The following is a 25,276-nucleotide window of genomic DNA, read 5'->3' as shown; positions in this document are numbered from 1 at the left end:
CATGCCTTGTTTTTGTTGATTATGGCCTTGATTTCACCCTTGAAAGAGTTCATGAATTTCATGAGCTCATCCCGGGTGACTGGGGCTTGGCCTTTGGCCTTCTGGGTTTCCCCTTCTTGCCTTCCAGTGGGCCGCCTGCTTGGGCCAGCCTGGTCAGAGTTGCGCTCCAATTGATCTTTGGAACGCTTTTACTTGGACATGAAAGACCTATCCTTAATTGTATAGGTCTCCACATCATCATCATCTTCGTCATCAGCTTCATCCTCAGTGACGACCTCAGGCGGAGGCCGATTGAACAACTGAGGGATTCCAGAACCTCCCAGCTGAGACACCGGTTGAGGGTTTTCTTGGGTTTCCGGTTGTATAACCGGTTGTAGGTTTGTAGGATCAAGAAGGGGTACAGACTCTCCAACCATCTTTGAGGTACTCTCCCCACAAACGGCGTCAAATGTTTTGGGTGTTTTTGTCCCTCGCGAGAGTTACAACTTGAAGACTTGTCCGGTGCGGCCTGTACCTACAAAACAAACGTAGACACCGGTTGGGTGGTGCTCCGCCTCCAACGATCAAGTTATTAAATTGAAGGGAGAGAAAAAGGTGCGGAAATTTAGGTGGGTATCTGCTCGGATTCCAAGCTCAGATGTCTCTATCAAAGGGACAGTTTTTAATAAATGGTAAAATGTGTCATCCAAAAGAGGGGAATCTCCCTATTTATAGGGTCCTCGGGGTTTGTGCCCCTGATTAGGTCACTGAACCCTAATCATTGGTGGGCTGCGCCGCATTGCGGCTTTCTCGGGATTTGGGCCTGAAGGCCGCCATTTCCCCCAAGTTTCTAGAATGACACGTGTCAAGCAGGGATAGGTCCACTTTGGGCCATCCTGGGGGCTGATACGTGTCATCCTCTGATTGGACCACATGGCGGGGTAAAATTACCCTAAACACTTATTGCGAAATGTTCTTTGAATTTCGTCTTTTAATTATAAACTAGTGAGTAGCCCGAGCGTTGCCCCGGTTGCTACTGTTGCTGACGTGCAATCAATAAATTTTTTAAAAGGCTTTTAAAAATTGTAATTATCATTGTCAAACTAAAATTGAGTTTTTTTAGTATTTTATTTTAATTAAATCTTGTGGTTTGCACTTATATAATTTTTTTTTTACATGTTGATAACATACTTGAAAATTGGCTTAGATGGTGAAATGGTTACTCTTGTTGTAAGAGGTTAAGGGTTCGATCCTACGTGGCACATCGACGTTCTTAGGAACGCCTTTTAATATATAGTATATAGTATAAATAATGTTTATTACATAATATTATCATATTCTTTATTAATAATTTTTTTTGACAAGATATTCTTTATTAATACTACGGATGTTCTTTAGATAAATAAAAAGTAATACTCCCTCCATTTTTAAATACTTGCTTCATTTCTATTTTTTGCTCTACTCATTTGTCCTACTTTGACTAATGTTTGTGATTTATACATAAAAAAAAAATATATATATATATAGTCTTGTAGGTACTTGTTGGAATCATCTCGATGAATAGATTATTAATTTTCAATTGTTAGAATTTATACTTACTGATAATTAAAGATATTAGTGATCAAAAATTAGCATCGGCATGCGTGTCCAAGAGAAATGGAGCAAGTATTTAAAAACGGATGTAGTAACATTTAATTATTCTTTACGAAACAGATATATATTGTTTACAAAATAATTGTAAGTTCTTTATAAATTAGGTACATATTCTTTCCGCGTTTTTTATATGTACCAAGCATGTTACCACCGCCAATAGCTTAAAATTTTCAGGTTCCTACAAGTATTCAATTACACGCACAAAATCAAATATAATTCGAAATTTGAACTCAAAAACCATAAACACCACGCCAAACGGTCCAAGCCTCATAAACGCCCACCTGCCCACCTCATTATCCAAATCAAAAGTGAAAGCCATTGTTATACAAAATGGTCCAACAATAAAGTGTATCAATTACATTTTTCAGAAAAAGTAACATGTGCATTTTACAATCAACTTATACACGAGAACATTTTCTAACAAATTACCTTGCCTAATTTCAAACATCATTCCGAACCTAAAAAAAAAAAATCACTTCAATCAGCTTCATTTGAATTTTTCTTAACAAGCATAAAATAACCCAAAACAGCACAAAAAGCAGCAACAAAATTCCCTTCTTTGATCAAGATCTTAATCACAACCCCAGAAATCTCAGCCGTTAATTTCTTCCCTTCTACCAATAAATCTCTCCTTGGCGTACCACAGAAAGTAAGCAGCACAAGAATTGTAATCCAAGTCATTAGCATCGCCGGCACCGCAACCGCCAACGCCGCAACCATCGACATCACACCGAAGACTGCGCCGAGCATCACCGACGCATACACCGCCGCCGGCCACCCTTTTGCCGGCGATGAAGATGACGGAGGAGAGAGAGTGGTGTTGTACCAATTAAGAATTGATTGTAGTAGATTCCAAGAAGAGTATAGAAGGATGCCATAAACTAAGACAAATAGAGCTACCCATGTTCGTCTTTTGCTCATTATTCTCAAGAACATCATGTGATTTTGGTTTGGTTGGATTATTTCTTGTTGTTCTTGATTTGGGGTTTCCATTTTTGGGGATTTTTATTTATTTATTTATTTTTGTGGGGATTGCTTGGTAAATGGGTTTTGTGTATGCTTTTTTGTCAGTTGAATTGAAAGATTGGGGGCAGAAGATAGTGGTACTAGTAGAATAACTAGAATTGAAGAAAGAAGATAAACTTTGATAAAGTGTTGATTTTAAAATGGTCTGCTCTTTTCTGGGTATGTAGTGTGTTTGCGACTTTTTGAGGGGAACTTGGGTAAGGTGAAATGTGAAGGGTTTGGGTTGGATGTGGTATGTAATATGGAGTATTCAGCATTTAGGCCGTGGGGCTGACGTTTTGTACGATTAATACTCACTTTGCACTTAAATGAGAATACTCCCTTCGTGTTTTAATAAGTTTACCCTCACCAAATACGATCAAAGTTACACTAATCATATGTAGTCGTGTTTGGTGCTAACGTATGTAATAATATTTCTCACTTTGCACTTGAATGAAAAGAATAGAAAAAATAAATTAAACAAATAACGGTTATTGATCAACACATAGTTTTAGCTAATTTAATTGATTTGAATATAATAAAAAGTAAGTAAAATATGAGGAGTATTAAAAAATTGTACATGAAAGAGAGTGAAGAAATATGTTATTGGAAAGTAATACTTCCATCAAAAAAAAGGAAAGTAATACTTCTTTTGTTTCTTAATACTTGCAAAACTTCTCTTTTCACGCTTGCCAATACACTCTTTTAATTGTTAATATCTTTAGTTACCAATCTGCAAAAATTGCCAATGCACTCTTTTAATTGTTAATATTTTTAATTACCAATCTGCAAAAATTATAAAAATTTGATATTATTAAAGTGTAAATCGAGACGAGTAAAACAAGATTTCAAATGATTAGATTTTTCCTAACATATAAATCACTAAAGCTAATCAAAGTGAGAAATGTGTATAATGTAAAAGTCAAACCGATGCAAGTTAAAAAAAATATAATAAGGAGTTCATTGGGTGATAATTATGAGAGAAAGAGATATGATATTAAATATTTTTTTTTTTTTTTTTTTTTTTTTTTTTTTTTTTTTTTTGGCTAAAATAGGAAGTGTAATACTTAAAAAAACTAATCCCTCTGTCCCACTTTACTTGCAACATTTTAAGTGGACACGCTTGCCGATGCATATGATTGACCATCGATATCTATTATTATACTCCCTCCGTCCCCTTTTGATAGTCCCTTATGGGCATTTTTCACGGGAATTAATAAACACAAATAAGTATACTTAAAGTACATTGAAAAATTTACATGGAAAATATAACTTTGCACAAGTATTGTTGAAAATTGGAGGGAATTTTGGTAAAAAAATTAATATTAATGGTTGTTGGAAAAAGCATATGGGGTGAACATTTAGGGACTAAAATTTGCCCATAAGGGACTATCAAAAAGGGACGGAGGTAGTATATATATAATCTAAAAAAGGTTTATATTAAGAAACTATACATAAAATAAACTTAACAACATCTTACATGATTATATTGGCTTTCATATAATAGCTAAAAAAGATGGTAAAAGTGACAAAGTGAGATGTGTGAATAATGCAAAAAGTCAAAACGTTGTGAGTAATTTGGGAGGGAGGGGGTAGTACATGCCTAACACTTGGAGTACGAAAAAATACAGTCATGTAGGATTTTGATCCATTTCAATGTTTACTTGGAGTAAAATACAAGAATTTTTATATATTTTTAAATCGTACAATTAAAGATATATTTGATTTAATTTATAAAATGGAAAGCAACAACGTCATAAAAGAAATGCTTTAATGTATTCGGAATAAAGAAAGTAACCAAGAGCGTAATGATATTTTGTACATCAATAAAAAGGTGATGGAACTGCATTATGTTACTTTACTTTAAAAATTTACTATAACATATCATGGATTGCACCAATTCGCTTTTACTTCTCTCTCCTCTCTTAAATCCTCTCTTCTCTCTCCTCCCATTTCAAGTCCCCCCTTTTTAAACCCTAGGAGCTCGCCCGAGTTCTGGTGCCGCGGCCGTACTCCGGCGAGCCTCCTTATATTCTTTCTCATCTCCTTTCTTAATTTTTTGCTTTTCTTCTTTCTTTTCAATTTTTCCTTGTCTTTTTCATCTTTCTCACACCCAAAAATCCAAAGATTGACCTTCTTTATTAAGGATTTTTAATCCCTTTGTGAGGTGTTTGTGAACCTACTTATCAAAGGATTTGAGGGAGGTTTCATATCGGGTCCGATGCTGTCTCCCACCTTTGCGTGGAAGGTTAGTGGTAGTTCAAAGGGTCTCCTCGTCGGTGAAACAAGGCCTAAGGACTAGGTCCAACGCTCGCCGTCATTGGTCATCAGTAATTTTGACCATGACAGAAACAGTAAAGTTAGGGTTAGGGTTTCGTGGGTCCTTGCGCTGGGGGGCTAGGCCTAACGCCGCCGTCAAGAGAAATTCATGACGGAAACAGTGAAGTTAGGGCTAGGGTTTCGAGGTTTCTTGTGTTCACGGTATCGGGTTTTTCGGTTTGAACGATACTCTCCTTTGGTTTGTTCTCTTTCTTAAGTATGTTTTTTCTTGATATTTATAAGAGTTTACTTGTTTTAGTTTGTTTTATGGTAATTTTTAGCCTCCTTTGGTTGTTTCCCGGGATATTGAGTTGTTTTGGCTATAGTATTTTGGATGATTGTGTGTAGAGTGAGTTAGGATCCTTTGTTAAGGATTGTAGTGTGGTTATAGTGGTAAGAGAGTTTATATGTGTGGCTGTTTGGGGCTTGAACAAGAAGTTGGCCTTGGCTAAGGTGAAGTGTGTTTTTTGTTGGAGTGGTATTGGTTTGGTTCATTTTCCTTCGGTTGTGATGATTCTTGTGATCATTACTCTTGAATTTTTTTATCTGAAGCAGGCGCCCAAACTTTGTTTTGGGGTTTCTCAAGCCTTGACGTTGTCAAAGCTATCTTGGCAACAAGGAAATTTATTGATTGGAAGGTCACTAGTTCAAGTGACCCGTTTGAAGACCTTACTTGGTGATGAGTTGATCCCGCCAGGTAAGGAAAAGCTAGTCATGGTCAAACAGTTTCGATTCTCTCCATAGCTCTCTTTATGGTGTGTAGTATGCTTTTGCTCCTTGGTTTGTAAGGAGTCCCTAATCTGCGACATGTCCGGCCAATTCAAGTTTAACTTTGTTTTTAATGTCAAAAGTTATTGTAAAGGCTTAAGTGTTAAAAGCCATGCTTAAAGTTTTAGATCTTGTTTCGTTTTTGTAAACTCTGATTTTATAAATACATGTGCTTTTGTTAAAAAAAAAAAAAAAAAAAAAAAAAAAAAAAAAAAAAAAAAAACTATAACACAATCATCATTTTAGTATCCCTACCTTTTAAAAAGTATGAGATAACTTTTATAAACAGTGTTTAGACAATTATATCCCTACCTTCTAAAAAAATATGAGATAACTCTTATAAATATTGTTTGGACAATTATACCCTCTAAAATATTTATTTACTTATTTGTGCTTATTAATGTTAATTGTCTTTTTAAATACTCTTAACAATAGTATGCGGTCCTTTATACCCCTAATATATTTGTTTATATATTTTCTCCTATTAATGTTGGCAACAACTTAAGTTGTGACATTATGCCAAACTAAGGGCCTGTTCTTTTTAGCTTAATTTTAGTTGAGTTCAGTTCAGTGATAAGTGATATTTATGTCACTCTTAGGGGTAGTGTTTAGGTTATTTTCGTATTTATTTTCCCTTATTTTACCTTTTATTCTCTTGTTTTCTCTTTAATAAAGTCTCTAGTTTATTTTGGTAATTTTGGTGTGTTTTAGTTTATTTTCTTTATTTTATTAGTTTTAGTCTATTTTCCTATTTTATTTTATTTATTTTATTTTATTTGTCTTGGTTTTATTTTATTTCGTCCTTTATTTATTTTCATTTTATTTATTTCTATTTTATTTATTTTATTCTTTGTCCCGATTCTCCCTTATGTTTATTTGGTTGTGTAGGATCGTGCTCGGAGGTCGGAGGTTCGAGTTCAAGGTCCGAGGCACAAAAATGAACTAAGCAAGCTGCTGCTCCAATCAGAACAACTTTGATGCCAAGTATTCCTTGGCAAGTGAAATCATGCATCCGGCCTTGAGATTGCTACACCGCATACTTGGGTATATGGTTTTCAACAAGCAAGACTTGGGGAAGATTACTTTGGAGGAGATTAGAATACTTTGGCTAGCAACTATGCCGGATTTGGGGCATAGAGTCAACTTGGGGTTCATCTTCACTCAATGTATTGAAGCCATTGTCTCGGGTGCCAAGAGTGGAGAGATTCATTGTGGAGCTATGGTGACTAGGTTGGCCATAAAGTGTGCCCATGAGGAAAAGTTGAGGTCATGCACCATAGTGGGAAAAGGGGATGGAAGTGATATTTTGCTTGATGAGAAGCAATTGAAGACAATGCAATTCATCCGGGGCATCAAGGGAGTTGAGGGAGTGTGGAGCCTCCTTGTCTCTCGCCAACATCATTGCTTCCTACCAAGACCGGAGTACACCTCTCATACAAGAGAGGGAGCACAACACCCTTGGTGGGTGAGGAAGGATTCGGGGGTGCTCCCTAACAATGTGAATGTTGATTTAGAAGAGGTGTTTGAGGAGGATGATGTGATTGGGATGGAAGGAGAAGAAGAGGATGAAGTAGCGGAACAACAACAACAGCATTTCCATCAACAACAACAACAACAAGGAAGAAGAAGAAGGCAACAACAACAACAACAACCCGATTTTGAACAAGATATGGCGGCTATGTGGGCGCAAATGGAAAGCATGAAACCTTGCATGCAAGGTATGTATGCCTCTTACCAAAACAATTCTTTTCAAACTAAACCACTATGTTCACCCCGATCACCCCGCACCATTGGTGCAACCCGAGCCCTTCGATCAGTTGACCCAGCCCCAACTTGACCTTTTCCGTGGTCACTATGGGTTTCCCCCCGGTTATACCGGTGGTTGGGACCCTCATGGGCCCCCACCCTCCCCACCTAGGGATGATGGTGCCGGCCCTAGTGGCCACTAGTCCCCCCTTGTTTGCATGTTTCCCCACCCCTTTTGGTCCCCCCCCCCCCTTATTCTTTTCATTTGCATGTGAAGTATCGAGGTCGATGCTCTTATTTAGTGTGGGGGGGAGTATTTGAATCACAAGGGAGTATTTTCGAGTCAGTGTGGGGGAAAGCATTAAGGACTCGTGGGAAGGTTTGAAAAGCTTTTGTTGGGAAGTCTTGTTTTTAAGCATCGGGTTGTAGTTGGTGTTGTGTGGTATTTCCTTTGATGATGATGAGTTAATGATGATGATGCTTTAGATTATGATTTCGATAGTTAGTTCGTCCATAGGCCAAGTTTTTAGTGTTCTTTTGTTTTTCTTCCCCGTTCTACTAACTCTTTTTCTTTGTTTAGTGTTTGCTTTTGTTTTCTTTGCTCTCTCTTATGCAGCCTTGAAGACCGATGGAAGCAACTCTTGGAGCTTTGGAGCTGTGGTAAATGGTTTGGTTGCTCTATTTTTCTTTAAGAGACGTTTGGGTGAGATCTTTCCTTTCCCCTTTCTCCTTTTTCTTTGTGTGCTTAGTTTAGGTTTAGTCTAGGAAGAGTTGAATGGTTCGAGGTTGTTTGATTTGGTTCTAAAGAACCTGGGATCGTTGATGTTGTATTCGACGATCATTGTATGTCGATTGGGATTTATGTGATTTACATGCCTCTTTTACGAACCCTTTTGATCTCTTCCTTTGTCTTTGTGTGTTGTGTTTTCCTTCCTTTTGTGTGACATTCATGATCATGACAAGTGAAATTTTTTTTTTCCGGTGAGAATTTGCTCGTTCATTTGGAAATGTGGACCTATATGCTTTTATTATGGCATATTTTTGAATGCTTACCTTCCTAGTTGAAGAGGGTCTTCACGGTTTGAGAGTGCTTAGGGTTGAACTAGACACATTTTAAGCTAAGGTAGCCCGGTTTAGAACTCTTGAGGACGTTTGAACCCCTAGTTCACGGGAAAGTGGTAAGATGGTGTTGCTCTCCGTAGTGAATAGGATTCCCTTGGTTGGTAATTGCTTACTTTCATATCCCATGTGAGCGTTTATTGTTCAAGCCTCCATCACTTTTGTTGAGCGGCATTTTGGATCCTTAACTATGCGTGTCTTAATCCTTGTGTTGGTATCTAGCTCCCAAGACCGTGATCATATAACTCTAGAGGAGGAAGAGGGCATCTCTTCTCATTTTTCTTTGTTTTCCTTGTGTTTTGTTAGAAATTTGGTTTTTATTTTACATGTACCTTCTTGCTAGCCATGTTGAGCCTTATTTCCCCTTTCTTGGTTAAACCACGTTACAAACCTAGCGGCCTATGTTCTACCAACCCTTGTAGTTAGTGAAGCATTGGCTTGTGAGGTTCGAGTTTGAGAATCTTGATTTTAAGCAAGGAAGTTGTGCAATTTGGTTCGAATGAGGTCTTGAAAGTCTATTCATGAAAAAGTGTGAAAAAGGTTTGGCAAGGAAGTTGCAATCTATGAAAACCAAGCATCATTCAAAAAAAAGAAGAAAAAAAAAATAATAATAATGAGGAAAGAAAGAAAAGAAATTGAGGAGCAAAAATTGAGTTGAATGAAAATCTTGCAAAAAAAAAAAAAAAAAAAAAAAAAAAAAAAAAGAGAGAGAGAGAGAGAGAGTAGTATTGTCATGTAGCTTGCATTGAAAGTTGTGATTTGAAGCTTAGGTTAGATTCCTATGTTGTTATTGAGAGATGGCCACTCTTATGCTTCACTTAGGAGTTTCCACCAAAGTTTTCAAATTAATTCCCTACCTTAACCCTTAGCCATGACATTACAACCCTAACTAAGACCCTTGGACTTTAGAGGGGCGTGGTCAAGGAAACGGTGGAGGGAGATGGATTTCAACCCTATGGAGAGAGTACGCATGGTTGAGATGTCGGGATAACCTCATTGTTCCACATAGAATTATTTTTCCGGTTCCCTCGAGGAATCATAAGGAGCCAACTAGGAGATAAATTGAAGCTAGCGGAGAGAACGTGGACCGTCTTGGATGGGGCTAGGGCGGAGGATGAAATCATTAGTTCTCTATGCTTAGCTTAGGTTTGTCTTTTTCAACCTTAAGCATCTTATAGCGTGCTTTCCCTCTTGAATTTAGGAAGGTAAGTATTCTTTGATTGGTGTCCCTATACTTGAGTCCAAACCGAGCGTTTCTCACCATGGTACTTGACTGATTTTCTCAAACCTTGTCATGTCATGATTGATGTGTTGTGTTTTCTTGTGCTTAGGCTTCCTTTGCTTGAGGACAAGCAAGAGGCAAGTGTGGGGGAATTTGATGAGTGGCATTTATGCCACGGTTTAGTGCTCCTTTTTCGGGGTTTTTCCTCCCACTTGTAGCTTGTTTGCCCCTTTTTCCTTCCCTCGTTGTTTTCCTTTTCTTTGTTTGCTTTTCTCGTGTTTTCTTTCTTTCGTTCCCTTTTCTTGTCTCTTCTAGCTTTTTCTTTTGTTTTGTAGGACTTCGGCCCTTCCGAATGAACCATTGAAGGCTTGGCTAGACTTAGATGGAGGATGATGTTGATAAAAGATGTAAGATAGGCAGAGCAGGGGAGCCGCGGGCGCGGAGCCTGGTGCCGCGGGTGCGGGGACCTGAGTAGGGCAAATTCACCATCTTTCAGTAGATGCCGCGCCGCGCCTCAGGAGAGGGCTCTCCTCCCTAAGTTGCGGGCGCGGCTCCAGAAGCCGCGGGCGCGGCTATTCGAGCTGACTTGACACCTGTTGCTGTGCCGCGACCTCTCCTTGGAAGGAGATGCCATCTCCTTTGAGCCGCGGGCGCGGGTTCCCATGCCGCGGGCGCGGCTCTTTGGGTTTAACACCCCCGTAACCCACGATGTAGAGGGCGCGGCTGCAAGCTAGAGGGCTCTCCAAGGCTTAATATTTCCGTCTTTTATGCTTCATATATATAGCCTCCTATTCAAGTTTGTATTATAATCTATCATTACTTAGAAACAATTTAACCGTAATCTAGTGAGAGAAACTTCATTAGTAGAGAGAGAAAGTGTGGATTTCCATTGATGAACTTGGATATTGAAGAAGGAGCTTGATTGAATCTTTGTAAATCTTCATCTTCAATTAATGAGCAATCTCTTACTCTCTTTCTTTACTTTTGTATTTAGTTTTATTTGCTTATTTTGATTTTTCCTTCATTGCTTATTGATCATGTTGATGCTTATTGATTTGATGATTGATATTGTTTTCAATATGATTTGTGAGTAGTCACCTAGCCAAGGGTGTGGGGATGGTGTAGTTGTTGATTGATTCATGCTTATGATGTTGGGGTTTTGTTAATGGTGATTAAAGTCTTTGTATGTTTGATTTTCTTTAATCTTCTTGCAAGTGCACATTGTTGGTTGATTAAAGGTGAATCTTTGCTAACAAGGAACGGAAGTTGACTTAGTTAAGGTTCATTATTATCGATTATTATTTGATAGTACCTCCTAGTATATGGTTCTAATGTGGAAGCATAGAGGATATGTTAGGAGAAGCCAATTGACCCCGGAAGGCGACTAGATTGGATCTTTTATTTCGATATTTGAGCATGTTTAGTTCATAATTAATTCAACTTCTATGCTTTTGTTTATGTTCAAGTGAATGCTATACCTAAACCATTTCCCTTAATGTTTTATTTCTTGTTTTAGCATTTTTAGACTTTAGTTTATTTATCTCCTATTACGGACTAGCTTAATTGTCGATAACATTTGGTGGTGTTTATCCGTTTTCTGTGGTTCGACCCCTATGCTTGCCTTATACTCGTATTAGGTTTGTTTAGATTGTATAAATTGTATTTGATCTAGGGATAGACAATTGACGACGCGTTTATTCCCTTGTCATTCAGCTCCAATCAGTTCATTCCTTCTCTCATAAACAATTCATTTCAGCTCTATTTAGTTTAGTTTAGTTTAGTTTAGTTCAGTTCCAATCAATTTAGTTCAGTTCAGGAAATCAGAACAGGCCTTAAAAGAGCTATTCAAACGTATCTAACTATGGTGCGTGCGTTCATCGTGCACGTTAGCCGCCCTATAGCTAGTCATTGCAAGATTTGCAAGCATTCATTTTATAACGTGTACTTTATTACTTACTCCACTTTCTTTTTGCGGCCTTATTTTTAATTTTTTTTTTAACTTGATCCCTTTCCTTTTTTGAAATATTTCACAATATTTTACTAATTTTTTCTCTTCAAGTGGACTCCCTAATCATCATACTAATTCTTTCTCATTTTTTTAAAAATGCACTAGATTCCTTTTTAGGAAGTTGTATATTAATTGCATCGTTTCTTTATTTGATATGTTTTATTCACTTTTTTCTCGTGTTCACACACAAAAAATACCCCTATTACCCTTATTCAAATTTTATAACAACAATTAGTACTCCACCTTTTCTCTTGAGAGGCTAAATTCGTATCACCTAATCAAAAGTAGTACCTAAATCCTCTAACTAAAGTATATAGGGAAGTAGGGTCGAATCCACAGGGAAACTGGTCTTTCTACTCCTAATTAATTAATATAATCTAAATTATTAAAGTAACCAATTTGTTGTATTTAATGTGAAACTATACTACGGAGATTGAGTTTAGGGAGAAAATCAATAATAAGAAGGCCTAGGGTCACAGGTTCACCAATAATTAATATTCTGGGATAAAACATAACAATCGATTAATCAACATTGCACAAATAACATGATTAACAGGCTCTCGCAATTTAATCAACATAAATCTAATAGGCTCTTGCAATTTACTAGATCTAAGTTCCTATTGAAAATAGCCTTTAATATTAAATTAACATCTGCTCGATTCATCAATTCAATATTACTAAACATTCACAATCAAATTACATCTGCTCGATTCATAATCTAATTGCAAAGAATTAAAACAATTCAATAAGAAATTATCATGCAATATCAATAATCAACAATAACAAATTATCCCTTCATATTAATCATGGATCCCCATAAACCCTAGAATTAAACTACTCGGACATAATTAAATCTAAAACAAGTAAATTAATAAAATAAGATATAAGAAATTGAAAGGAAGAAATTACTGAAATTAATTAAAATAGAAATCGTACCGAATCGGCGGAATTACAAAGTAATCAAGAACAAGGGGAAAATTGAGAGAAAAGTCTAGAGAGAGAAATATACTAAGTAGAGAGAGAAAGTTTAAAAGGAAAAGTAAGTCAAAACAATTATTCTAAAACGTACTTAAACGGAATCCTAAACAACTCCTAATTAGAAACTAAGTGCCTCTTCTAACAAGGCTCCCCAGAAACACGCGCCCGATCGGGCTAAGGGCCGCCCGATCGGGCGCGCCTTTTTTCTTGCACTCCTTCGCAGCAACTCCGCTCGATCGTGCTAGGTGCTCGCACGATCGGGCGCGCCTTAACCATGCACCATGCTATGTTGTTGCCTTGCCCGATCGGGTCTATGCTTGCCCGATCGGGCCTGGCTTCCTCTTGAGGCTTCGGAACTTCGATTGGGCTCGACTCCTTGGCCCAATCCGGATCTCCTCTTCGGGTCTTGAATACTCGGTCCCAATACCTCGGTATTCCAAATACCGAGCCCTTAATCACCAGCTTGATGATTTTAGCCGGCCTTGGGCTTCAATGATGGTCGTGCTCCCTCATTCTCGTAGTTGCTCCATGAAAAACTCGGGAAAATGCTCCAAAGATGCAATTTCCTACAAAACGCAACAAAGACTACGAAAACACTAGAAAACACCAATTAGTAATAAAAGTGGCCCGAAAGAGCGAAAAATACTACTAATTACGACCAAGGAACGGGGGTAAATCTCTATATAAAACGGACATATCATCTCTCTACATACAAACTATTTGGTCTGTCAAGCATAACCCAATAGTTCGTACAGTGGAGGAGATGACGATGACGATGATGACAACAATGGCCGGTGGATCTCCATCTCCTCCTATAGGTGACGATGACGATGACGACATCAATGGCGAAGGAGAGAAGTGAGGTCATTCATGGCGGAAGAGATCGAGAGAAATTTTAATTCTCGAATTTTTCGAATAATGCCCAAAATATTAGATTGGAGCTTTCTTATGTGATGTATAATTGTTGAAATTATTTGTCCCATATGATTATATGCTGAATTGTGAGCATTTTGATAACATATGCATGTATATTGGTTGAGAAATGAGCAAGTTATGTTATATACATGACCTTAGTACGAGATCTTCAATGGAGGTTCTGCCATTGGTATACATATCATCAAAAAAATTATACATATCCTCAAACAAGTTATACATATCCTTTATCAAATATTTATATCCTCTAATAATTTATACATATCCTCTACTGGCTGGATGATATCATTTATTGGCTGGATGATATCCTCTATTGGCTATATGATATTATGGTCGGATGATATCCTTTATTGGCTATATGATATCATTTATGGTTGTGTATGTGATATCCTTAATTGACAGGATGATATCCTCCATTGGCTATATGATATCATGGCTGAATGATATCATCTATTGGCTATATGATACTCCCTCCGTTCCCATTTGTTTTTTACTTTTTCATTTTGGGTGTTCCTATTTAATCTTTACAATTAGGATTTTTCTATTTTAAGACATAAATTTTGGACTATTTTACCTTTGCTTTATTTTTTATTATCTCATATTGCCCTCAATTTTGCATGTGATAGCAGTGGCGGATCTAGGAATCCTAACTAGGGGTAGCACTGGACAATTAAAAAATATAACGTTGTTATAACGTAACGTAATATAATCAGCCAAACAAACTATGTTAAATTTCGTATATAAGGCGTTGTGTAGCCGTATTAAAATTAACAATCAAATTCAAACATTTTTATTGACAAGTTTTTTATTTTTATACTGTAGACACCCATTTGTGTCTCCCCAAAACCAAACCCAGTGATTAATACCTTTCGCGTCGAACCATAATCGAATGAGGTGAAAGTGTGAAAAGTCAAGTGTTGCGGGTTAGTTTTTATTAAAATTCACTTCTCTCTGTTTTTGAAAACAACCTTATTTTATTAAAAATAGCCAATCCTATTTAGTTTGGTCCATGATGAGGGTCCAATAATAGTGTAGTTGGATGGGGCTTGCAAAGAGCTTTCCAACGATATATTATAAGCCCAATTCCGATGAATATTGAGGAAGTTATGGCTAAAATACTAAACTGGGCCCGGTTTGTTCTTTACATACGGCCCAATGATCTAGAGGAGGGCCTAAAGTTAATTATAATATTCTAGAAGTTTCTAGAAGGTTCTTTTGAATTCTAATAGAGTTAGGACTAATAATTATATTATGATGAATTTTATTTGGAATAAAATATTATTATTTTATTAAAATATGATTTTAGCTTCTGTACGGATTCCATAGATAAAACTTGGTTAAAGATTGGATTCCGCGTGGAAAGCGCGTGAAAATAGGCTGTCACCAAACGACAGGCCTGTCGCCACGCGACAGAGTGGATTTCTGGCGACAACGTGTAGTTTTATTCCTTATCAAATTCTATGCTTTTCCGGACTATTTTTCTTATAAATAGGGTCTTGGACCTCCGTTTTCAATCATCAACAATCATCAACTCTCATCAAGGCTTACTTGATATTCTCTCTCTCTTTCTAAACCAACCCTTTTACTAAACACAATACCGCGTACACAAGATCTTGAAACACCTAGCCAAGTTCGAAGTTGCCATCTCCCTAGACGTGAAAGGTTTATAATTTTCTGAGGGTTTGGTCCCAAATCCAGTCTAAACTTTTTAACTCTTTCTTTGAATTCTTTAATTTGATTCTTTAATTTTATTATTTTCATTGAAGTTTACTAACGCGTGTATTTTGTTATTAGAAAGAGGTATGAGGCTTCAAAGTAAGTAATTAGCTTACTCCTTATTTAATTTCAATGTAGAAACCATGTTTAGATTTGATTAATTCCTAGTATCATGTTAGGATTTTTTTTTATTGCTTTTTAGTATCATGTTTAGGGTGCCTTTACTCTTTTCAAATAGCATGTTAGTACCATGTTAGGTTTAAAGCTTTGATCTTTATTGCTTAGTGACATGCTAGGATTTGTTATTAATCTTGTTAGTATCATGCCTAGGATCTTGCTATTGTTATTAAGCTTTATTATGCCTTATTATTATCATGATTATTGTTATCGTTGTTATTATTATGTCGCTTGATATTTATTATATTGTTATTATTTGATCACGCCTTTTATGCATGTTTAAAGGGAATTTATACTTGAAATCACACTTAATAAGATAATTAATAATTTGATTTAGGCTAATATGATATTATTTCAAGGGATCGCCAGTAATAGTTTTATTTGTGCATTAATATTCAACTAACATAGATTAAACAGGTTTAAGGTTAATATAATGTTTGCATGTTAGTCAAGAAGCGCACATGAAAACGAGTAAAATAAAGTGGATACCTATTTTATAGGGCAGGTCCTTTCTTTTGTAAGTCGGATTCGTACCCTCATCCCCGAACCCTATTTGGTTCAAGATCTTTTGGAGTTGACGATCTCATGGATCGTTAAGGGGTGTAACCTTCACTTTGTGAACGGTTTACAGGTTCCTAAAACTTGTTGGCGACTCTTTTGCTCTTGTTTCTTTCCCTTTTGACGCCACCATACTTAAGTTTATGATCACAGTAGGGTTCAAGCTTGGGGTTATAATGCTTGAAATATTCCCTATAGTTTTTTGGTGACTCCGCTGGGGAGGATTTCTATTCTAATTCCTGAAATTTATTTTGGCAATGATTTAGAATGAGCGGATGAGACTCGAAAAGTTCTAAGTATTTCATGTGCGTAATTTTGATTAACATTATTGTTATATGCGTAAAAAAGGTCCTCATCTTCCGAAATGAGTAAAAAACATAGGATTTTTCACGTAGGAAATTTGAGAACTATCTTTCACAACTAGAATCGAAATAATACTGCGAAATCTGGAAAATTCTAAGAACACAGATACTTGCCAAGGCATGTAGGAACTAGCGTCTAGAATACAGGGCTTGTCACCTGTAAAGAGCTCCTGTCAGAGGTTCCTTTGCGGCGACAGTCCCTGTAGTCTGGCGCCAAGTTCTTCTAATACCGAGCCAAAACTCTGCCTTCTTATTTTGACCATTTCTAGCACTGTTGGCTCGATTCTACTTCCTGATTGAGTTTTTCTCTCTTTTTTGAAACCCATATGTGTTCTACATATGGACATAACCCTCTGGGGGTTCACGCTCCATCTACCCAATCGAACGCTCTTGGCAATGACGGGTACATTTGAGTTTGTGAATCCACCAAACCGTGGAAGCAAGTTTTTAACTTGTGGGGTCCCTTTCATACGCGCCAACCCTTCTAAAGGTAAGGCTTCCGCGCGATGCATCCGGACTCATAACCATGGACCCTCTTGACTAACCCATATCCTTGAACTTTAGAGAACTAGAGCCATGGTTAGGTTGTAAAGTCATTGCATCATGTTGTGACTACTTGAACTATTTGTGTATCTCTTACTTGTGCGTAGCTTATATGTGACTAAACTAACCGTTTGGTTTAACTTGTGTTTGTAAATAAGTCTTAATAAAGTAACGAATGACTAAAGGACTTTGTTTTTTTAATTAATTAATTAATTTGAACTGATGAATTGCCTTAAGTCGAGTCGTAGTTCCTTTTAGTCAACCCGGATTTATATTCCCGTATACTGCACATGCGTCAACTTGTTTTGGTCATAGCCGGAATTCTAGGAAGAACTACGACTTGTATAACCTATGGATATGTTGCCCCGAGTTTTATCTTTAATTTACCGTTGGTTTCATCTCAATCAAAGTCACAGATATAAAGTTATGACTAAAATACTATAGCCTGTCCAGTTTAATGCATATACGTGAAGTCTTAACTTAGTCTTTGTTCAAGTTTACCCACATAGTTTAGTCACATGGTCATGAGACAAGTCTTAACATGTCACCTAAACTCACTAGTCTTAGCAAACACTTTGTATATGTCACCATGACCATGTTTTAGGTTCATGCATAAGTCATTTTTTCCGTTATTTGAGTTGAGGGTCCATTCTATTTCTATTTATTTCCATGTCCTCTTCCCATCTATTGCATGTTGAATAGAGCTTAAGTAAAACTAATAGTAAATAAAAAAAACTCATCCCTAATTTCCCTTTCCACAGTACTTGGTCAAGGAGAGAAGAGCGTTTAGCCAAGACAACACTTTTCGATAAAGAAACTGTAATAATGGCCAGTGAAAAAGAAATCTCCCTAAGTAATAACTCGTCAAGTCTGGAAGAGGACGTTCATGAACTACGGAACACTATTATCATGCTTATGGGTGCGATAGAAGGACTAGCAGACCAAATAACAGTCATCGAACAAAATTCTCATTGTCAACACCAAAAATACAAAAAGGAGGATCGTCCTTTTTTCCTTTTCTCTTGTCAAGGATCTAATGAAAAACTCAATGCTCCTAAGCCACGGGCAAGACGGACCATTGATGAATACACACCGATAGGAATGACGTACAATGAAGCTTTTGAGTATCTTCACGATCAAGGTCTCATTCACCCCATTGGTCCCAGTCAGGAACCATTGCCTGAGAGACGGTCTCCAAATTAGGATCCAAAATCTTATTGCCAATACCACAGAGGTCGTGGTCACACTATCGAAGAAGGTTTCGCCCTCAAAGATCGCGTTCAAACCCTCATTGATTCAGATCTCCTTCATGTTCCTTCGCGCAACAAGAAGGCCAAGATTAGTAACAATGACGACAGTAGCTGCCAAGGAAAGAAGAACGACCATCCTTCTTCTTTTGAAAACACCTACTCCAGTAACAATGATAGTACCTTTGATCTCAGTGAAGTATTAGCCATAAACAACCAAGGATCTAAAAAGCAACTAAGGAAAGACTTCACTCCTATCGGGATTAGCTATGATATTGCTTTCGATCGACTCCATGCCAAGGGATTCATCACTCCCATTGGACCAATTCAAGATCTCCCACTTGAGAAGAGATTACCAAGTTGGAACCCAAATGTACGTTGCAAGTATCATCAAGGCAGGGGTCATACTACTGAGTGCTGTTGGAAGTTAAAAGAAGTCATTCAATATCTAATTTACAACAACAAACTTCCCATACCTCTAAATGACAAGAAGACTGAGTGATGATGAAGTGCAAGACAAGAGGCGAGCTTCAATGACAAGATTTCCTGACCCCTTTTTCTATTTCTTTTTTTATTTTTTCCCCCAATAAGTCTAGCATAAGCACCTGTCACTTTCCTTAGACTTGTTTTATAGGACTTTCATTTACCTTTTCCTTTTAATAAAATGAGCATTTTATTTCTTGCATATGATCATTGCATTGCATTGAAAAAAAAAGTCGCCGAATTAAGCACAAGGTATACTGATTTGAGGCACCCCTTGTAGCCATGTCATATCATCTTCACCCTTCAAATATATAATCCTTATTTGATACACCACTTTGAGCCTCATCTAACGATAGGCCTTTCATTTTTCAACCCATATCTACCTAACCTTGGGATGGGATGGTGTGTAACTTATGCAAGTTCCAAATATGAAAGCTTGAGTGATCTCAAAAGAAAAATAAGCAAACAAAAATATAAAAATAATAAAAGTGTGCAAAAGGGAAAGTGTTCTAATGTCTTTGATATGAAAATATCTTTGATAAGAACACGTCTCAGATTGCGTCTTTTATCGAGTGCTCGGTACCGTGCCTGAGAATCATGAATGCCAAGTGAGTGATAGACTGCATGATCGGGATTGCCCACACTTATGGAAAAAAGATTCAAAATAAAAAAAATGCAAAAGCAAAAAAAGAAAGAGAGAAAAACATAAACAAAAAATAAAGAAAGAGAGCTCAAAAATGAGAAAACCTCAAGCATAAAAAAGTACAAAAGATTCAAAAGCAAGGTTGCACACCTTGGGGGCTTATTTAGGGTCTTGAGTCTTTATCCCCTTCTTCTCTAACCTTTAGCCTAACCACGTTACAACCCTTAAAAAGACCTTTTTGAGGTATACACACAGTTGTGCGAGGTTCGGCTAGAGCTACGTTTGGCCTGATTCCTAACGGATACGTAGGCAACCTCACAAAGAGGTGCGGCCGTAATATAATGCATTCATATTCACATTCACACACCCACACTATGATCATGTCAAGGGATCTCCAATGCTCATCCCTATTCACTTATAACTTGACTTGGGGCTTGATCCTTACGTCATTAGCCTACATAGCCTAAGAGTCATCATTATTTGACTCTTTTCAAAATATTTTTCCATACACTTAGCCTTTGCAGCTTAACTTTAGTGTCTCTTTCACACACATCACAGATACATAACCAAATAGTCCTTCCCTTAGGAACCCTTTGTCATGAAATCTTAACACAACGTTGAAGCATACTTTGTCATAACAACATTACTCATTATCATAATCATCATCATTGCGTCAAAAAGTATGAAGTACTTAGCCTCCGCGCCTAAGTTACCTAAATACTTTCATAATCGAGTCAACTAGGATAGTCTAAGATGTTACAATCCTTGTACTATTAGAGATAACGTTAACGCATTAAGCTTATTCGACATGCACCATTAAACACTTCGATTCTTTTTTCACGCCTTTCCTTTTTTGGAGAGAGTCGGTACCATCCACAAAAATGACGGAAATTTTTTGTTTTTTAAGTCATTACACATCGAGTTGAGTGCACACACGAGTCACACGTAGTGAGTCATCATTAAGCCAAGTTCACACCTTGAGTCATGTCAAGCCACATGTGTCAAACGCTTTGAGTCGAGTCATGTCAATTCAGTGAGTCAAGCAACACTAATTCTTAGGTCAACCCTAAAAATAATTGCAAAAATATGAGAAAAGTCCTATAGTTCAAGATTTAAATACAGGTATACTAGGACGAGTAATCTTTACAAAAGATTTGAAGCAAAAGGACGCAAGCGGCTCAGCAAATCAATCAAAGTCGTCCCGATTGCTGTTGGATTGACGATCGGCCTGACGATAGTCAAGCAATAATCGGTAATCGCGAATTTCCCAAGATAGAGAATCTCTACGGAAATTAGCTCAGACTCGGTAAAATCTTAAAGGATAAGGTTTACCACAAAATTCTAAGGCATAGGAAGCTATCACTTCCAAAGAGCAAACAAGCAAAAACATTCTCGGATTTTTTCGGAAAGAACCGTGAATATAGATGTATGAGACTCTTTCAAGATAAGAGGAGTTTGAGCAAAAACACATGGATCAGTAAATTAGAGATGAAGAGCTTTAATTTGCAAAAGATTTGAGCGGATTTGGTTGGAAGGAAACGACCAAATTGAAATATCGGAGCAAACCGCAAGAACATAGCAGCAGCAGAAGATGGAAAAATGAGAAGAAGGCGGATTTATTCGGAAAATCCGACCTTGCGCTTGGCGACAAGAAAAACAGCGGCGACAAGCAGTTCTGGCTAGCGCTGGAGTGACGACAAAATACGGGGCTCCATATTTTGGTTATATGGACCTCGTGCAGCAGTTTGGGTTCCTTGGTACGCCAGTTAGCCCCTCTAAGCAATTTGACATGATTTAGTAATCGGCTCGATTACAATCACATTAAGTGATCGACTTGATAAAATATTGTCTCACTTAGCTTAAAGAGCCTATGTATTGGCTCATTGCAAAGGCACCGAAATAATGGTTCATAAACGGCAAAGGCGCCGAAATAATGGTTTATAAACAGCAGAAACACCGAAGTAATGGTTCACAAACAGCGGAAATGCCGACATATTGGCACAACAACAATATCAAAGATCAATAAGTAGAATGGTCTTCGACGATGTCCTAAGGTAGAGAGGAGACTGTCCATAGCGGCAAAGCACTGCCGTGGCGAGGTAATGCCACAATTCTGAAGATGGCAAAGTATGGTCACCTTCGACGATGTCCCAAGGTAGAGAGGAGATTGTCTATAGCGACGAAGCACTGCCGTGGCGAAGTACTGCCACAATCTTGAAGATGACGAGGTACGTTCACCTTCGACGATGTTCCCGAGGTACTGTGGAGGATTGTCACAAAAAATATTGAGGATGGAAAAGTAATGTTACCTTCAACAATGGCATTCACGAGGCACTGCGGAGGTTGTCACAAAATACAGCAACAAAATCGGTTACTTTCAGAGACGTGTGCTCGACGGTGCAAGATACTCGTTTCTTAACTCTCTTTATCTGTTTCACTAACGCTAGTTTGCAGGTATTGGCGTTACAAGAATGATTTAGGATCGCAGAACGTTCTGAATCATTCTCTGTCCTTATTGATACTTTGACTTTTGTTTTCCAAACTTAAGTTTCTCCAAACTCAGTCAAAGTGGGGGCTTCTGTAGACACCCATTTGTGTCTCCCCAAAACCAAACCAGTGATGAATAACTTTCGCGTCGAACCATAATCGAATGAGGTGAAATTGTGAAAAGTCAAATATTGCGGGTTAGTTTTTATTAAAATTCTCTTCTCTCTGTTTTTGAAAACAACCTTATTTTATTAAAAATAGCCAATCCAGTTTAGTTTGGTCCATGATGAGGGTCCAATAATAGTGTAGTTGGATGGGGCTTGCAAAGAGCTCTCCAACGATATTCCGATGAATATTGAGGAAGTTATGTCTAAAACACTAAACTGGGCCCGGTTTGTTCTTTACATACGGCCCAATGATCTAGAGTTGGGCCCAAAGTTAATTGTTATTCCTAAAGTTATTAGGATTAATTATAATTTTCTAGAAGTCTCTAGAAGGTTCTTTTAAATTCTAATAGAGTTGGGATTAATAACTATATTATGATGAATTTTATTTGAAATAAAATATCATTATTTTATTAAAATACGATTTTAGCTTCGGTACGGATTCCAAAGATCAAATTTGGTTAAAGATTGGATTCCGCGCGGAAAGCGCGTGAAAACAGCCTGTCGCCACGCGATAGAGTGGATTTCTGGCGACAATGTGTAGTTTTATTCCTTATCAAATTCTATGCTTTTCCGGACTATTTTTCTTATAAATAAGGTCCTGGACCTCCGTTTTCAATCATCAACAATCATGAACTCTCATCAAGGCTTACTTGATATTCTCTCTCTCTTTCTAAACTAACCCTTTTACTAAACACAATACCGCGTACACAAGATCTTGAAACACCTAGCCAAGTTCGAAATTGCTTTCTCCCTAGACGTGAAAGGTTTATACTTTTCTGAGGGTTTGGTCCTAAATCCAGTCTAAACTTTTTAACTCTTTCTTTCAATTCTTTAATTTAATTCTTTAATTTTATTATTTTCATTGAAGTTTACTAACGTGTGTATTTTGTTATTAGAAAGAGGTACGAGGCTTCAAAGAAAGTAATTAGCTTACTCCTTATTTAATTTCAATGTAGAAACCATGTTTAGATTTGATTAATTCCTAGTATCATGTTAGGATGTTTTTTTTTATTGCTTTCTAGTATCATGTTTAGGGCGCCTTTACTCTTTTCTAATAGGATGTTAGTACCATGTTAGGTTTAAAGCTTTGATCTTTATTGCTTAGTGACATGCTAGGATTTGTTATTAATCTTGTTAGTATCATGCCTAGGATCTTGCTATTGTTATTATGCCTTATTATTATCATGATTATTGTTATCGTTTTTATTATTATGTTGCTTGATATTTATTATATTGTTATTATTTGATCACGCCTTTTATACATGTTTAACGGGAATTTGTACTTGAAATGACACTTAATAAGATAATTAATAATTTGATTTATGCTAATATGATTTAAATCCAAGTGATCGCCAATAATAGTTTTATTTGTGTATTAATATTCAACCAACATAGATTAAACAGGTTTAGAGTTAATATAATGTTTGCATGTTAGTCAAAAAGCGCACATAAATACGAGTAGAATAAAGGAGAGGCCTATTTTATAGGGCGGGTCCTTTCTTTTGTAGATTGGATTCGTACCCTCATCCCCGAACCCTATTTGGTTCAAGACCTTTTGGAGTTGACGATCTCATGGATCGTTAAGGGGTGTAACCTTCACCTCGTGAACGGTTTACAAGTTCTTAAAACTTGTTGGCGACTCTTTTGCTCTTGTTTCTTTCCCTTTGGACGCCACCATACTTAAGTGTATGATCACAATGGGGTTCAAGCTTGGGTTATAATGCTTGCAATATTCCCTACATATACAAACAATTTATATTCTAGATATCGATTATACTATGATAAATTATTCACCTATTTGTTATTTTATTTTGTAAGTCAAAGTTGCATATGGATATTTACAGAAAACTTTGTTATAAATTTCCCTTGTGCACGTATGCTAATGTAAATTTTGATTGAAAATATCTTTAACAATAAAAATTGTAACAATTGAATATTAACAAATTTTTCGTTGAGACGATTCCAACTAATATCCACATGACTATATATATTCTAATGTATAAATCACAAACATTAGTCAGAGTGAATTAGATTATTTGTGTTAAAAGTCAAAACATTTAATTTACTTAATCATAGATGGAGTATGTTTTTATATTCATTTTAGTGTAAATTTTTATACTAATATAAACAAGATATAATAATGGCCAAATAAATGCTATAAATATTATATAATGAAATTGAGAAGAATGTCATCGTATATAACGGAGAGAGTATTTCATATTAATATAAGGATTGTTTATAAAAGGTGTAAAAAATTTTTTAAAAAAAAAATTATCTTGGAAACATAATACTAGCTTATCCTTGTGTTGATGAAAGTAGAGGAAAGTGAAAATTCATTTGAGCTAAAAAAAAAAAAAAACAGCTAAGAGGTCTCGAACCCCTAACCTTGAAAACAATCATGACTTCCTTACAACTCCCTTACCACTGAAGCAATGCTGGAAATAGTTTATATAAGTACAGATTGTAATCTTTATATGAATATAATGAGCACTTTTTTTTAATTTATTTATTGTTTTTTTTTTGTGGGGGTAGCACGTGCCCCCCAGGCGTCTATGTGGATCCGCCACTGTGTTATAGTGTACTTTATCCAATTTTATATTAGATGAGTACTAATTTCAATTTTCATTATTACTTTCTCTCTCCTTTCTCTTCTTCAACCTTTCTTTTTCATTATTTTTTGGTAGTAATAGTCTCCTTTACCATCTCCTAGTGAATTATGATGGCAAAAATGATTGAATGTACTCACTTTATTAATTTTCCTAAATAACCGAGCACAATTCTAAACGTAAAGAACAAAAGAGAACGGATGGAGTATCATATTGCCAATAGAGGATATCATCCAGCCAATAGATCGAAGATATTATTCGGCCAGTGGAAATATCATCCAGCCAATAAAGGATATTATATTTCCAATAAAGGATATCATCTAGTTAGTAGAAAATATCATCCAGCCAAATTTTTTTTTTTTTTTTTTGAACAGGAAGAATAATATCATTAATTAACAGCCATACGACATCTACAATAATAAAGATCTGTAAACCACAGATTTAGAGAAAATATCATAACTTTTACGATCAAAATCATAACTAATTTGCATACTTGGCATAGCTCATACTCCACTGCTTCAAGCTTGACGCGAGCAATGATTTTCGATGTGTTTGCA

The 25,276-nt window shown here is 36.7% G+C and overlaps 1 protein-coding gene across 1 annotated transcript; it reads right to left on the bottom strand.

Moving 5' to 3' along the window:
• Positions 1 to 2,109: 2,109 nt before the first annotated feature.
• Positions 2,110 to 2,553, bottom strand: LOC145619728 (uncharacterized). Its single transcript, XM_081674431.1, has one exon. It carries the CDS (start codon positions 2,551 to 2,553, stop codon positions 2,110 to 2,112), a length of 444 nt encoding a protein of 147 aa, XP_081530557.1.
• Positions 2,554 to 25,276: the final 22,723 nt, after the last annotated feature.

This window comes from Chenopodium album, chromosome 27, assembly GCF_948465745.1.
Source record: "Chenopodium album chromosome 27, dcCheAlbu1.1, whole genome shotgun sequence".
In the NCBI taxonomy this organism is placed as follows: Eukaryota; Viridiplantae; Streptophyta; class Magnoliopsida; order Caryophyllales; family Amaranthaceae; genus Chenopodium; species Chenopodium album.
The sequence above is the reverse complement of the archived record's forward strand: the minus strand, read 5'-3'. Positions and strand labels throughout refer to the sequence as shown.

What these genes read in the sequence shown, in the direction of transcription:
- LOC145619728 (XM_081674431.1), bottom strand. Translation starts at nt 2,553, where the DNA reads ATGAGCAAAAGACGAACATGGGTAGCTCTATTTGTCTTAGTTTATGGC.